Source organism: Pteropus vampyrus, unplaced genomic scaffold (assembly GCF_000151845.1).
Source record: "Pteropus vampyrus isolate Shadow unplaced genomic scaffold, Pvam_2.0 Scaffold28, whole genome shotgun sequence".
NCBI classification, from domain to species: Eukaryota; Metazoa; Chordata; class Mammalia; order Chiroptera; family Pteropodidae; genus Pteropus; species Pteropus vampyrus.
The window spans coordinates 1,142,965-1,159,735 of record NW_011888809.1 but is presented as its reverse complement, the minus strand read 5'-3'; the positions used below and the strand labels follow the sequence as shown (position 1 = coordinate 1,159,735).

The window sequence follows — 16,771 nt, the reverse complement described above, 5'->3', positions numbered from 1 at the left end:
AACTTATTCCTAGAATTTTATATTTTTCATTATATTTTGTTAATTATTGGTACATAAGAACTCTACTGACATTTTTATACTTTATCACCTTTCTGAAATCTTACCTCAATCTCTAACAGGTTTTTAGTTGCTTCTTTTGGGATTTCTAAATAAGCAACCACAATATATGCAAGCAGCAATAATTTTTCTCTTCCTTTAATGTATATACTTTATTTTTCATGCAGAATTACACTGGCTACGACTTCTAAAACGATGCTGAATAAAAGTAGCAATAGCAAGTTTTCTTGTTACATGTCTAATTTTTTCATATATTTGTCTCTGTGTTTCATTATTATGCTGTTGACTGTTAGTCTGAAATATTCTTCGTTATTAAAAGTATCCTGTGCAAATTCAAAAGAAAAATAGTCAAACAATGGATTTTGTTGTGCTTTCTTATGGGATTGGGGGGAAACACTATGCTACAGATGGAAGAACTCAGGAAAGCAATTCCTTAAAGCTGCTTATGAATTCCTTGGCTAACACCTAAGCTATGGAATGTACAACTGTACAGCTGTTATGGCAGTTTGGCAATTCCTTAAAAAGTTAAATATAGAGTTAACATAAGACCTAGCATTTCCACTCCGAGATATAAACCAAAGAGAATTAAAAACACATATGATACAAAAGTTGTACACGAAATGTTTATGGCAGCATTATTCACAATAGCCAAAAAGTAGAAGCTACCCAAAATGTCTATCAGCTGATGAACAGATAAATAAAAGGTGGTATGCAATGGAATATTATTCAGCCATTAAAAGGATACATGCTACAATAAGGATGAACTCTGAAAACATTATGCTACATGAAAGAAGACGAACACAAAAGGCCACGTACTTTATGATTCCATTTATATGAACTGTCCTGAATAAGCAAATCCATAGATACAGAAAATAGATTAATGATTACCAGAGGGTAGGGGATGAAAGAAAAATGGAGAGTGACAGTTAATAATAATAAAGAAAAAGAGTAAATATCAATGAGACTAAAAACAGAAAAACAAAAATTAACAAAACCAAAAGCTGGTTCCTTCAATAGATGAATAAATTTGAAAAACTTCTAACAGGAGAGACAAAGGAAAAAAAAGAAAAGATTACCAAATGACCAATATCGGAATAAAGAGGGGCTATCACTACAGAGTCCTCAAATAAAGAAATACTACAAACTCTACAAACATCAATTCCTGGAAAACCACAAACTACTAAAACTTACCCAAGAGAACACAGATAAACTGAATAGTTCTATAACTATACAAGAAGTTGAATTCATAGTTTAAAAGCTTACACAAAAGAAATCTCCAAGCCCAAAATGTTTCACTGGTGGATTCTATCAAACATTTAAAGAAGTAAAACCAGTTCTACATACAGTCAATTCTCACTATTCACAACAGTTACATTCTATAAAGTCATCATGAACACTAAATTAGCAAATACTGAATCACTGCTTTTAGAGGAAATACAGAGTTAGGTTCCTGCAAGCCTCTGGTCATATTATTGTCAACTGATCAATATACAACCATGTTTTTATGTGTTTCTATTTAAAGATATTTGATACATAATAATTCATTAAAATTGAGTTCATGGCCAATAGCAATGTCACTCATGTCTAGTCAAAGTTCACTGAACACAAGTATTCTCTTCATAAGGCACATCACAGCTTTCTTGCACTAAGAATACTAGACAGCACTTCGGCACCACACTTGGGGGGCATTTTGAACAGTGAGACCACTAACAACACAAAAATGCAAAAACCATAGCACTAAATAGAGCACAAAAAAAGACATGTTTTCACTATGAGAGCTGAAACAAGGCAGAGCATTGCCTTGTTCACCCTCAACAGAAACCTCAGCTGGGAATGTCTACATCGGGTGACTCAAATTTTTTGCCACTCTGCACGTGTCCATAAATGATTACAAAACTGTCATGAGTATTGATTTGGGGTTAAGAGTAAATTTTAGCAAGTAGGTGAATTCACAAATACTGAACCCATGAATAATGAGGACTGACTGTAATCTTTCAGGAAATTGAAAAGGAAGACTTCCCAACTCATTTTTATGAAGTCAGCATTATCCTAGTATCAAAACTCAGACACAGACAGTACAAGAAAACTACAGAGTACTATCTCTCCGAACATAACTGTGAACATCCAATGAAATATTAGCAATTCCAACAATATATAAAAAGTATAATATACCACAACCAAGTGAGATTCCTACCCCTCCAGGAATGCAAGGCCAATATAAAATGTGAAATCCAATGTCATCCACCATATTTAGTCTAAAAATTAAAATCAAATGATCATTATCAAGTGATTCAGGAAAAGCATCTGACAAAATTCAATGTCCATTCATGACATAATGGAACTTTTTCAAATTGATAAAAGGAAACTAGAAATAAAAGGGAACTTCTACAACCTGATAATAGGTGTTTACAAAAAACCTACAATATATTTATAGATGAAAAGACTGAGCTTTCCTCTATATTCAGGAAGTACCTACAAAACACATACCCAGCAAAGGACGTGCATCCAGAATACAGAAAGAATTCTCAAACCTCAACAGCAAGAAAAGAACCAATCCAGTTAAACAGTGGGCAAAAACGTGAACAGACACTTCACCAAAGAAGATATACAGGTGACAAACACATAAAAAGATGTTCAATATATGCCATTACAGAAATTAAAATCACAATGATATATCTCTACACATCTATTAGAATGGCTAAAATCAAAAATGCTGATAATACCAATAGCTAGAAAAGATAAAGAGCAACTGGATTTCACATATATATTGCTGATAGGAATGCAATGTAATACAGCCACGCTGAAAAAGTTTTGCAGCCTCTAAGAAAGTTAAACATATACTCGCCACATTACCCAGCAACCCACTCCTGGGTATTTACCCTAGTAAAATGAAAACTTACGTTCAAAGGGAAATCTGCCCACAAATGTTTACGATAGCTCCGTTCTTAAATGCCAAAAACAGAAACAACCTACTTGTTCTTCAACAGTGAATGGATAAACTATGATACATTAGTACAATGAACTACTACTACTCAGCAATAGAAAAGAATGAACTAGTAAAACACAAAACGTAGATGAATCTCAAAGGCATTAAGGTGAATTAAAGAAACCAGTCTCAAGAGGTTACATACCATATAATTCCATTTGTATGCCCTTCTTGCCTATCTGTTCTCAAGCTGTGATTTTATAACATAAATCTGTAATAAGATAGGTTTTCCTTGGCAAAATGTTCTTAATTTTTATCATAAATAAATATTATCAACAATTAATGGTGTTTTCACATAAAGCACCATGGAACCCAGGGCCACTATGGTGGACAACTCCAGAAAGCAGTATTCACATAAGCCACAGTATGAACGTCTCCCCAGAGCAGTGCAACAGACAGCCCTGACTGATTCTATCACCTGAACAAACCTGAAGACCAGCAATAGAAGGCAGTGGCATGGAAGAACAGTGCACGGGAATGCAGAGAAAAGAAAAACCAACGTGAGCTAGAATAACTGGGGAGTTTTGCTTTCTTTTTTACTTTTAAGAATGGTAGGATTTTGTTGTGCTGAAGAGCATTCCAGAACCTCCTGTATGTGTGAAAACTTCAGGAGACTGGCAGGACTGAATTAAACGTCTGCTGGAGAGCTGTATGTGAGATAAGTGTAGGTAGAACAGGTATGAAATGAAAAAAATTTGAATGATACATATATTAAAAAAAAAAAACAACACATCTCTCCTCCCACCCTTTTAATTCAGAATCCTACCCTAACCCTCATAATCTCTCTACAGCTAGACTCTTCAGTCCTCTACAATAAATACTACAAATGGCCGATCTGCTTAAAATACAGATAGGATGTTATGTCTTGCATAAAAACTCTCTACAGTCCCTGGAATAAAACTGTCAGTTCGACTTTCATAACTCTCCACATTTTGGTCCCAACCTACCTTTTCTTTTTTTTTCTGGCCTTATTTTTCACTATACTTCACATTAATCAATGGTTAATCAAGCCATGCATCAAACATATCCTGCATTTCTCAGTCTTTCCTTTTTATCTCCTCCCTCTGCCTGGAAAGCCCTTACCCATATTCACCTGTAAATGTTTCACCCACTATCCCTGAATACCCAGGTCAAACCTTTTCTAAGACCAATCCTGACGCAGTACCCCCCCCCCCACCAAATTTTAGTATTATGATTAGTTCGCTATTATACAGGCTTAACAACACAAATTTATTTTGTGATTATGTTTTATTATGAAACTTAGGTGGAAATACGAATTTATCTCACAGTTTCTGTGTGAAAGGATCATGGACATGGATTAACTGGGGCTTCTGCTTAGGGTCTCACTAGGCTGAAATCAAAATGTTAGCTGGGACTGTTGCAGTCATCTGAGACCTGGGTTCTTGTCTAAGTTTACTACCAAGCTTACTTGTTAGGTTTCAGTCCCTTTCTGTTTTCTTGCTGGCTCTTGGCCAGCAGTCACCCAGCTCCTAGAGACAGCCTGCTATTCCTTGCCACACACATGGCCTTCTCCACATGCAGTTCACAAAGTCTAAGTCAGGAGAATGGGATTCTGTGCAGAAGCTCCTGAAGCAGAAAATGGATCTTTCAGTGAGTCCCCAAACTTGTTCATAGCTAGTTTGTCTCTGTGTAATTACACATTGGCCAATGGTGTCCCTGAGGTTATAAAGCTTTCTGTTAGAACTATCTCAAACTTCTGCAGTTTTTTGCTAAAAAATACCATCTTTACAATAGTTTTCCCATTCAGAAACATAAAATGATCTATATTTATTAATTTTTCAATAATATTAACAGTGCTCACAACATACTAGTCATTGTATAAAGAACTTTTCATACATACTAACCTAATCACCTAAGATCCCAAATGGTTAAGTTCTATTATTATCTCTATTTTAAAGTTGGAGAAACCGAGAAAGCTTGGATAGTATGAATCCCTACAGCTCCAAAGGTGACCCTTAGACCAAGGCAACAGAACCACCTGGGAACTTCTTAGAAATGCAGAATTTCTGGCTACACTGCAGACCTAGTGAATAAAAATCTGCATTATAACAAGCTCTAAGATGATTACTATACACATTAATGTTTGAGCATTGGTTTACATAACTTGTGTAAGTTGACTTGTGTACAGCCAAGATCAAATCCAGATTATTAAGGTTATTCCCAAATTGCTATTAAAAGTAGTCCTTTTTTCCTCATTATGTTTTTCATGGGTAATTACTGATACATACACATATAAATATATGTGAAAACTTTTTTCTATTATCTTTTCTTGTATTTCACCTATTTTACATCTTCACACACACACATATACGCATGTACACACACGAAATAAAAGAGAAAACCTTTCCTAACACAATATATTTCATGGGCTACCATCCGTTTAAACTTACAAAATTTGTCAGAACCACTCAAAGTAGATAGAAAACTAATCACTATTAACCAATAGCAATACATTTAAAATTTTGTGTTACTATTTAGAAATACGTCACTAACACCATTAAGTACTTTATTTGAAACTGAATATGGCTAAACCAGCTATTAAATAATTCAGATATCAGCAGGTTAAAGATTCAAGATGAATTGGGCCATCCCAAGCTGTGAACATCAATGAAAGTCCATTTTAAACATAGCATCAACTGCTAAATGTTAGTAAACCAAAGAATTTTCAAATGAAAAGTCTTTCACACATAATTTTTACCAAAAGATTTATCAAATTACTCAGAAGACACTATAATTAACACGATTTACAGTGTCCCTTGATGCCCAGGACCAAATATATGTGTATGTACCATTAACTAATTTTAGTTTTGTCAAGCAAGGTCAGAAGTACGAATTATCACAGAAATTTCCCAATGTCCAAAAGCAATTCAAAAGGGTCTTCGGAGGCAAATACCCTGGTGTGTCTTGAAATAATTTTCTTTTACAAACAAGAGAGCTACTCAGTTTTTCTGGCAAACACTTAATACAGTTGACTAACTTTATTCAAACTGTGCTCTCCTGAAAGTGAGAACAGTGCCTTCTCTTTTACCTCCAATAAAAAAAGGTTTAAAAAAAAAAAACCAGCACTCATGTGCAAGAAGCTCTGCAGTTAGAAACATTTAAAAGAAAAGTCTCTGTCTTCAAGAGTACAGTCTTACTGATGTATAAAGAATTTCCTCTTACTTGTCCATAATAAAGTATGTATTTTATTTAGGGAAGATATATCTTCAAGGCTAAACATTTTTTAAAAGCACTCACTTTATAATCCTTAAGTAAAGAAAGCTTTTCCTAAGAGGACTCAAAACCTAGAAAAGTACAAAAGGTAAAATTAAAGAGTGAAAAATTTGTTTACTAAGAATGTCTGAGCAGCAAAAAAAAAAAAAAAAAGCATAAAATTACGTCAAAAACAAAAATGGGAAGAGATCTGCAACACATATGACAAAGGGCTACTTTCCCTAATTTACAAAGCACTCTTAGAAATTAGTATAAAAAAGACCACAAAGTTAAAAAAATAAAATATGAATAAACAAGTTTAGTGAAAAATATGTAAATAGTCAACAAGTATAGGAAGATACTTTACACCTGCACTGTCCAATAATGGTAGCCACAAGACAAATGTGGCTATTTAAACTTAAAATTCGAAATTCAGTTCCTTAGTCATACTAGCCACATATCAAGTGCTCAATGTGACTCATAGCTACTATATTGGACAACACAGATATAGAACAGTTTCAACAAGTTCTATTGAATAACAAAAGAAATGCTTTGTTAATATATCAAAATGGCAGAGAATAAAGACTGATATATTCCTTGGATTATAAAGAAAAGTGGGGAAAAAACAGGAACTTTCAAATTTTTGGAGGGGAATATAAGTTGGCAAAAACTCAAGTTTATAAACTCTTTATCTTTACTATTTCATCCACACAAATGCACATACACACACACAATGTACATGCATACATATATGCCCGGTGTATATACTAAAGTATTTGTTACAAAAGGGAAAAAATCTATAAATGACTTATATGTCAAATAATTGAGGACTGATTTTTAAATGATACATCTAAAAACAATGGACTATTAAGAAATAATTTAAAAGAATCAGGCAGATAAGTAATGGCAATAAAAAGGCGTCCGTGACATTCAGAAAGAAAGCAAGTTGCAGATCTGTATATAAAATATATACAGATATACATGTTTATGCACATTTCCACATACAGGACTTATATTTCCATGTAAGTCCAGAAAGCTATATCTAAACTATCAACTATAGTTAATTTCAGTATAACTCTAAATATTTTCAATATTTCAGTATGCAAACTTTCACTTAATCCCTGTTATCAGTATAGTAGCTCATCACTCTTCATATTTCTGTTCTACTTGTTTTTTTAAGTAGTGAGTCTATAGAACTTTAAAAGAAACTCAACTAAAGTTTAAGGCAAGCAGTACTATTATTTTTAAGTCATATTTAAAGAGTTCAAGAACTTATTTGATTACCTTTTAAGAACACTAAAAACGTAAATCAAACTGTACTAAAAATACTAAATTGCACAATACTATAAACCATGAGGATGGCCTTTATGAGATACGGAAAGAAAGAACACAGAACTTGAGGGGCATTCAGAGGTCATTTGTAAAAAGGACGAAAATAGAAAGTTTTAGCAAACCCTACTGGTCACTTCTCTGTTTTCATATCTTCCACACACTGGCCTCCTTCCACACAGTTTTTGTAGTGAAAACATAATGCCCTTTAACCAACAGTAAAATTGCACAGCCTTTTAAGATGGATAGATTCTGCGGATGATGAAACAGCGAGAGCTTCTGCAAATCTGATGTTATTTTCTCAGCTCCTGTCAGAATTCTAGGAGATGCAGCAGCACCTCCCATAAAAATGTTTAACTTGTATTCAAAAAAAGATTTTGATTTTTTTCCTTCAGCGAGTTAGGAGGTTTATGGGCTTTCAAGATAGGGCAGAAGGATGAACTGAAAATAATACAAAATTCTAGAAACAAAATACAGGGAAACTTTAATTCATTATTGCAAGAAGGAAGATCACTCAAGAATGTTACACCAAGTCAACCAGCAAATGTATCAAATGTCTTACAATTTTATGTCAATTATACCTCAATAAAATTGAAATAAAAAATAAATGTAAATATGCAGTTATTGTTTTGAAAATTATGGATCAGAGCAGTTTCTCAACTTTTAACCCATGCCCCTTACAATGCTTTCTCACTTATTTTTTATGCACTCCACAAACCAAGGTATTGCCCAGTTTTACTTTCTATCGTCTGTATTACAAAAATAGATTGTTTAATATGTTTTTCCAAGATGCACACACTCTCCTGGAGATTCTAATACAAATACAAATATAATACAAATACAGACTTAAAAGGACTCTGGCCTGGTATGTATAGATCCAAGGGGTCATAACCAGATTTGGCCATACTCCTAGCCTTATTTTTTAAGAAAAAAATTACTCATGGTAAAGACTGAGAGTACTGAAAATAGTTCTAATACATGTATATTTTTCTCAAGTGTATTTTGTTAAGATGTTTATCTAAACAACTTTCTAATCATAATATATTTTTATCATTGTACTTTTAACTAATTATTTTCCATTTTCCATACTTCCTCTATAAGAATAATTAGCCTATGAGTGTGACTCCTTTAATAGAAATTTTCTATCTTCCGTCTTATTCCCTAAAATTAAATAACTTGAGGTAAACACCAAAAGAAAACTATGTACATCCAAAATATTAACCAGTAAGTGAACTCTATATAGATACCACCCCAAAACAAACCACTTTTTCTTCAGTCTATGAACTAAATACTAAAGATCCACAATTACAAACTGCTGTGCTCCTCAAACACCACTTTACTTCCAAAAGATACTCAAAAGTACCTCCAGTGCAGTCTGTCCCTTCCACCTATGATCCCAACAAACCTGTCCTTTTAGGGCATTTTTCCCTTTTACTGCTTCCCGAGATCTGGTGGATGACAAGAGAAAAGTCAGAAAGGAAACAGGATCGACAAGATTACAAAATTTCGAAAGCTCTGCTTTGCAAAAACAGCTAAATTCCTCAGGGATGTCATCAAATATTTAGATACAGTGTCTTTTTTTTTAAGAATGAGCATAACTTTGAATATTAAAGTGTAATGGTTCTCAGTATCTCCGGCTTACTAGAAATTTTTCTATTTAAATTGCACCAAACATTATACTACAGATCTCTCATCCAAATCATTTCACAACCAACCATCACTGCCACCCTTAAAATTGAAAACATGTGAGACTATTAACTGACTACTTGAATAATGCTTTTTATAACTAGTGTATTTATACAGGACAAACATAAAAAAGATCAGCAGGGAGACTCCACTAGCCCTCTCTCCGGTGTCCTTAGTTATTAGAACCAGTCTACACATTTAATCAGCCTGTTAGCACAATTTTACTATTATATAATAAATATGAATCTTATTATTTTGCTTTTTCAGACTGTTCATAACAACCTTACATCAATTCATGTAGCTCTCTCACATACCCCCACACACACCATATCATATATGTATATATAATTGAACAGTTTCATCTGTTGCTGTATTATTGGTCAGGAATACAAGCCCATTTTAATACTGCTCCCTGAAACAGAATAGCTCTACAATACAGGTACCAAGGACACAATGAAATAAGAAGCAGATGTTGCCTGTATTCATGAATAATTTTATTATTTCTTTGCTGAAAATGAAACTCTAGAACATTTGACCTTAATGCCTATAAAATAAGTTTGACTTCTAATTCTCTTGATCTTATAAGTATACACACCATTTCTTAATTTAAATCAGTTACTTCCGTTTGTCAAATCACTAATTTTCTAATTGCATTCTATAGTCTAAAACATTAAAGTTTTACTTTAATTTATTCCTCCTACATTTACTTCTATTCCTCCTATAAACAAAATCTTTTGAACACAAAGGTTTAGTTTAATTTCTCACTTTATAGATGATAAACCAAGAAGAGGGTACTTTCTAGATTTTGGCTACTAGAAAAAAGAAAAAAGTTGTAGTGTCATGATTCTCTTTCTAAAATTCATTTTTACTTAGACCGAAGCCTTATACATTTGCCAGAATCAAATAAAAATACCAAGCCACTAATATACTAATCCCTTCAGGAACTCACTCAGAACTCTACTAATTAAACTAGTTCTTCTACCTTCAAAATTCTATTTTTTACACAGCTAGCTAGGGCATGAAATGTTTATTATAAAAGCAATAAAAAAAAATCTAAAAATATAAAAAAATCTAAACAGTAGATGCAAATTTTTTTGTCACAATCGCCCAATAATTTTATCCAAAGAGATCACAATTCAAAAAGTATTGTTAAGATTCTAGAGACTTAAAATTAATTAACATAATTAGGCCTGGGTCTGCTTACCTATAATTAAAATTTACCATCCTTCTTTTAATAAAAGAGGTCTTAAGGAATTCCTCAAGGAGAAGAAAGTGAAATAGCCTTCTGCGAAGGGGCAATTTCCCAACAACCAAAAAAATTATTTCTAGAGTTTTATCTTTTAGCGGAAACTGCCAGTAGTCACAATTATGAAAATATACTGTAAGTGAAAACACTCAATAAATAAAATGTGATTTTATTTACTAACTTTTTCATATCTCCAAATGAAACGGAAATACAAGTTTAAGACTGATCAATTCCCTAACGTGTAAAGTTTCCAAAACAAATAAATGCACAAGACTAAATAAACAGCAGTACCCAGATTTGGGGAAATAAAACAGACTGGAGAATACCATACCAAAATGTTAACAGATACAGCTCTGAGAGTGAAATAGTGATTTTTTTTTATTTTCTTATTTACACGTTTCTACAATCTTCTAAATTTTCCCACAGTGAACATTACATTTATATTCAGAAAAATCTCATTTAAAAAACCATACGTCATATAATAAAGGTTCATTTAGAAGGGCTCTCCATGTTGTACAAATATTACAGACATGATTCACCATTAAAAATAATGTCTCCACTCGTTCTTACTTCCCAACACTAAAACGCTGTTTTATGTCCTATTACTTTTCTGCTGCACCCTCAAAAATGGAATGAACTTCGCTTTCTCCTAACGTTTCATTCCTACATACATACACGCTTTTAATTTTTTTCATAAAACAAAGTTCTCACTAATCCTAAAAAGTCCATTTTTTAAAACCTACCTCTAAATTTCGTTATACCAAAATTAGGAAGAAGAAAAAAAAAAGGTGGTTTTACCCACCAAGTACAACTTCGAGGCCATCATCATTTTAGCTACGGAAAAGTCAAGGCCGGGTAAACTACACGTCCCACCATGCATTGCAGCCTTGTTCAGAGTAGGTCTCTACGGAAACAGAAAAAAAAAAATCCTACAAGTCCCACCTGTTACTTCGTTTCTAAACACCTCCTGCACTTTCAGCTCCAACAGCAAACAAAAACAAGAGCCTCGTGACCTCACATCGGATCAGGGAGCCCAGACAAGTAGGGGGCCTGAGGTCAGGCGGCTAGTCCGCTCTAGCGGGTAAATTCTACCAAGCTCCTGCGCTCCCTTCTTCCCGGGGCTGAGTGCACGCACAAGCAGTCTCCTATCTGCACCCAATGGGGGCTCCTCAGCCGCACAAGGGAGAAGAACCGGTTACTGTGCAAGAGCAACAGACTTCCCCATGCCGGGGCGGGGGCTACCACAGAGTGGGGGTAGAGCGACGTGACCCCGAGAGAAAGCTTCAAAACACCTAGAGGACTCGTCGCAGACGCAGGGAGAAGCCACAGCCCCGCGGCGACCCTCTTCCGCTGGGCGCCTCCATTCCCATAGGGATCACAACCCCCACACTAACCGCCGCCCTCTCCGCGCGGTTTTGTGCCCCCTCAGCCGGGTCGCTGGACCAATGACCTCCCTTCCCCTGCGACCGTCGGGCGGCGAGGGAACGAAATCCTCTCGGCCTTTCCCTTCGCGCCCTCCCCCCTTACCGTCTTGGCGGCCTCCGCCCAGGTCCTGCCCTTCTTCCTACGGCCCTTTTCCCTCATGTCGGGTCTTGAACTGACTGGGAGGCTCCCGTGTCCGGGCTCCAGCCGCCCTCCCTGCCTGCTGTGCCCTGCGCTGCTTTTCCCGCGGTGCCGGGAAAGGTGGGAGAAAGGGGAAGTCAGGCCGAAGTAGCACCCAAGCAGAGGAAGCGGCGAGGGTGTTGCGCGGGCGGGTCTATGGGGCGGCCGGTCCTTCTGCTGCCGTTGCCACTGCTACCGCCGCTGCCATATTGGGTCCTTACTGTACAGGCAGCCGCTACGGTCATGTGACCGCTCCCGCGCGGCCGTCACTACTGTACGCAGCCGGCCGCGAGGACGAGCGCGCGCGCGCCCCCGACGTCCGCGCGCGCGGCTGCGAGGAGAGCGAGCCGGCGGTCCGCGGCGCCTCGCCACGCCCCCGCTCTTCCGTTCTCCTCCTCTCCTCGGGAGCATGCGCGTGAGGGTGGTTTGACGCTAGCCTGCGTGGGGCGCCCGGCGCCACGCCTACCCTGAAAATCTGCCTGCGGAAGCGGAACATGATCCATCCCGGAAAGGGTTTTGAACGGATTTTGACCGCGTGCGAAGCGCCGCCCTGGCTGTAGAGACTTGGAATAGACAGGCTCTTCCCCCAAGGGGAGCGACTCTCGCAACTATCAATTTCAGTAAACCTTGTGCTAGTGTTTTTTTCATTTGTCCATGTTCATTTTTACAAAGATTATCTTCTTGAAGATTTGCAGCAATTCTCTTCTGCTTAATGGATGAGGCAACTTAAAGTTGAGTGATTTACCAAACTCATGAGTCTAGGATGTAGAGAAACCAAAAATCAAATTGCCAGCTCAGACGCCTTTTCATCTCCCCAGAATGCCTCTCAAACCTAGGTGACGTATTTTTAAGGCCACTAATAACTACATTTATGCTTTTACACGTGAATCGTCTCATCAGGGATACAAGTGGTTTCTTTTTTATCTTGTTGAGCTCAGTCCTGGAACAGTGCCTGTACGTAACAGGTGCTCAGTATTTGCTGATTCAGCTGTGTGGTCAGAAACCATCATTTGTAGTGTCCATAGCAGCCTCCTGAAAGATCCAGAATGTGGCGTCTTCTGTCGCGTTATCCATGTCTTCATACTTTGCAAAGTAAAAATGTGTAATAACGCCTACTGAAGTCCCAAATCCACCTGTTTCAAGATGCAGCTTCCAGTCCACTAAAGTTACTGTATTCTAAAATAGGACTGAGAGTTGAGCTGCCTCTTGGAAGGAAAAACAGGTGAGAGCAGTACTTAATATGGAGTCCATGGATGGATGTTAGCAGTTCATGGGCCCCCTAAAATTGTGGACAATATTTTGTGGGTGTTAATTGTGCATTTTCTGAGAAGAAGATTCATAACTTTTCCTCAATTTTTCGAAAGGTCCGTTACACCAAAAAAAAGTCTCAACAGGAAGTTTAAGAGGCCATCTAGACACTTCTTTATAGTTCTAAGTCATCAATCAAACAGCCATTAATGTGGATATATTTTCACAAATTCCTTTAATAACACATAGCACTATCCATGACACTAACGTATTTATCATCTCCCTCTAAAGCCTAGGTCTATAGTCAGTTCAAGAAGCCCCCTCCATCCCCAGCTGTCTACTGGATCTTGCCATCCAGCCCCGTTGCCTGGGCAGTCTACCTCAACTTGTTTTCAGACCCTACTAGGCCAGATACTCACATTGTCTTTATAGTCATACACTGTATAACAACATTTCGGTCATCACCTGACTGCGTATATGACAGTGATCCCAAAAGATTATAGTGGAGCTGAAAAATTCCTATCACCTAGTGACATGGCAGCCATTGTAATGTTGTAGTACAATGAATTACTTGTGCATTTATGTTGGTGCTGGTATAAACAAACCCACTGCACGGCCAGTCTTAGAAAAGTATAGCACATACAATTATGTATAGTACATGATACTCGATAATAAATAACTTACTGGTTTATTTATTATACTTTTTATCATTATTTTGGAGTGTACGCTTTCTATTTATATAAAAAAGGTTTTCTATAAAACAGTATCCCCTATTACACTGGCAGTAGCCTCATACATCTTGTGACTATTGTCTCTTAATTGCATCATTTTCTCTTGTGTTTGATTTAATCTCAAGTTTTTTGGGGCAGTAACATGCTAACCTAGAAGCTATAGGCTATACCATATAGCCTAGGCGTATAATAGGCTATTCCTTCTAGATTTGTGTAAGTGCACACTATGATGTTCGCAAAAAGATGAAATCACCTAATCATGCGTTTCTCAGAATGTATTCCTGCCATTAAGCAGCTAATGACTGTCTCTTTGCATTTCTGAAGTTCTATCTCCAGATTTTAATCCAAGGATAGGGAGTGTGGTATTGCAGTCTACTTTTTAATCTTCCACAGATCTGGATAGTTTATTATTAAGTTATAATTCCCCAGAGAGTGTTTTTGTCCCAATGTCAATTAATTCAATTTGTTATGCCTATTTGCATCTCTTGCATCATTTCTACTATAGTTCTGGATTTCCCCAAATGTTCTGTCTCTACTCCCACCCTACTCAAGCTCATCTTTCATAGGATGCCAGATCTTTCTTCTTAAAATTCCACCCCCAACCATAAGACCTTCCAAAGTTCCTGATTAAGTCAAAATTTCTTAGCCCTACTTCTCCTTTTGCCTCTTCATGTGGCTAATAACAGATTCATACATGATATAAAAATTAGTGGCCACCAGGTGCAGTCTCACCTTATCTCCCTTCAGCCCTAAATTATAACCTTGCTAATTCTAACCTGCTCTTTACCATAGGTTAATTTCTCCAAGAGCACACTGCATCCCGTACTGTATACAGGACCCTATCCCTTCTCACTTTCCTCAGAATCTCTCCATAAACTATCTTTATTTTTTCCATTATTTGCTAGTTCTGACCGCCCCCCACACCTCTTGTACAAGCATACTCAAGATCCTCCTAGCTTTAATAAAGAAGTCTCTTTACCCTACCACCCTACCCTACCAAATTATTTTTCTCCCTTCTTTGCCCATAAATATCTGGAAAGTGTAGACTACACTCACTGTCTCTACTTCCACAGTGCCCACCCACACTTCTGCCCTTCAAAGTATAATAATACTTTTCCTCTAGATTAAGAAATAGCAGAGGCACAAACTGAGGGTGAGAGGAATCTATGTTTGAACAAGAGAAGCTGGAGACTGAGTATAGTTGGGACCTCAGATCAGCTTCAGTGGTGGAGGCTGTAGTTCTTCCCACTTTCCTCTCCTTACAAGCTTCTCTTAGGAAAAGAGGCCCACCAGAACCTGGAAGACCTGCATCCAGCACTTACACAATAAGTGATGTCAAGAGGTACAAAAAATGGACTGTAAAGGACACTGCAGTTCACTTGCACCATCCCCCCAGCTGTTGGGAGTTTTCTCTCAGAAGCTTTCTCAGCTGACGAGAGTGCCCAAGGTCACTTCTTAGGACAGCTTGCATCTAATGACTGGTCAATGAGGGGTATAAAGTTCTGGCCACCTCATCCCAACTCAGGACATCCCACCTCAGAGCTTCCCATAGAATTAGCTAAAGCATTTGTTGAAACCGTATCAGAACCTAAATTCTCCCTCTGCGCAATTCTGCTTCCTTCGCTCCCCTATACCTGTTGATCCTGAGGACACACTAATAAACTTCCTGTATGCTAACCTCCACCTTACAGCCCACTTCCTGGGAGCCCTACTCTGCAACAAAGCTAGTATATACATATAAAATTTCTAGAAGGATACACAAGAAGTTATTAAAAGTAATTATCTCAGAGTAATGGGACTGGTGGTTGGGGATTGTGGAAAGAAGACTTTGTTTCCTTTTTTAATAAAAAAAATTAATTATGATTATTAGTGAGAGCTAACTAATAGTATTTTTAAAAGAGAGAAGGATTTTACTCCTTTTCTTCCTAGGTTTTTTTCTGCTGCCATATGGGAAGCAATCTAAAACTTATTGAACTAAATTCTTTTTATCCCCTGGGAAAAAGCACACTATAGTACCCCTGCTAAAACATCACACTATGCCCCAGAAGTAAAATGAACAAATATGAGCAGAAAATTCACAAAAGAGGAACTTCATTAGGTGATAAATATTTAAAAAATAATATCTACTTCATGAGTATCAGTGAAATCTAAAATAAAATATAAGTAACCAATAAAAGAATTTATTTAAGAATCTTGATTAAAGATACTTGTATAAAAATTAACAGCTGTTACTAGAGACTTGGAGAAGGGGAGTGTGGGGAGTTATTATTTAATGGGTACAGGGTTTTAGTTTAGGATGATGAAAAAGTTCTGGAGATGGATAATGGTAATGGTTGCATAAGAATATGAATGTATTTAATGCCACTGAGTTGTACTTTTAATAATAGTATCTGCTCTGATCTTTGTTATTTCCTTCCTTCTACTAACTTTGAGCTTATTTCATTTTGTCTTTTCAGGTTCCTTGAGATATAAGGTTAGATTGTCTATTTGAGAGCTTTCTTTTTTTCTTAACATAGTTTATTGCTATAAACTTCCCTCTTAGAACTGCTTTTGCTGCATCCCTTAAGTCTTGGTATATCATATTTCCATTTTCCTTTGTTTCTGGATATATTCTGATTTCTCTTTGATTTTTCAGGAGTATGTTGTTTAATCTCTGTATATTTGTAAATTTTC

The 16,771-nt window shown here is 36.7% G+C and overlaps 1 protein-coding gene across 2 annotated transcripts in view; it reads right to left on the bottom strand.

Annotated features, from left to right (window-relative positions):
- The window catches only part of ASXL2 (additional sex combs like 2, transcriptional regulator), a 107,087-nt gene extending 94,716 nt beyond the window's left edge, over nucleotides 1-12,371 (bottom strand). For both annotated transcript variants that reach the window (XM_011356536.2, XM_011356537.2), the window contains exon 1: nucleotides 12,045-12,371. In XM_011356536.2, coding sequence (XP_011354838.1) covers nucleotides 12,045-12,101 — 57 coding nt within the window. In that variant the 5' untranslated portion in view covers nucleotides 12,102-12,371. The remainder of the gene's footprint in view (nucleotides 1-12,044) is intronic.
- Nucleotides 12,372-16,771: the final 4,400 nt, after the last annotated feature.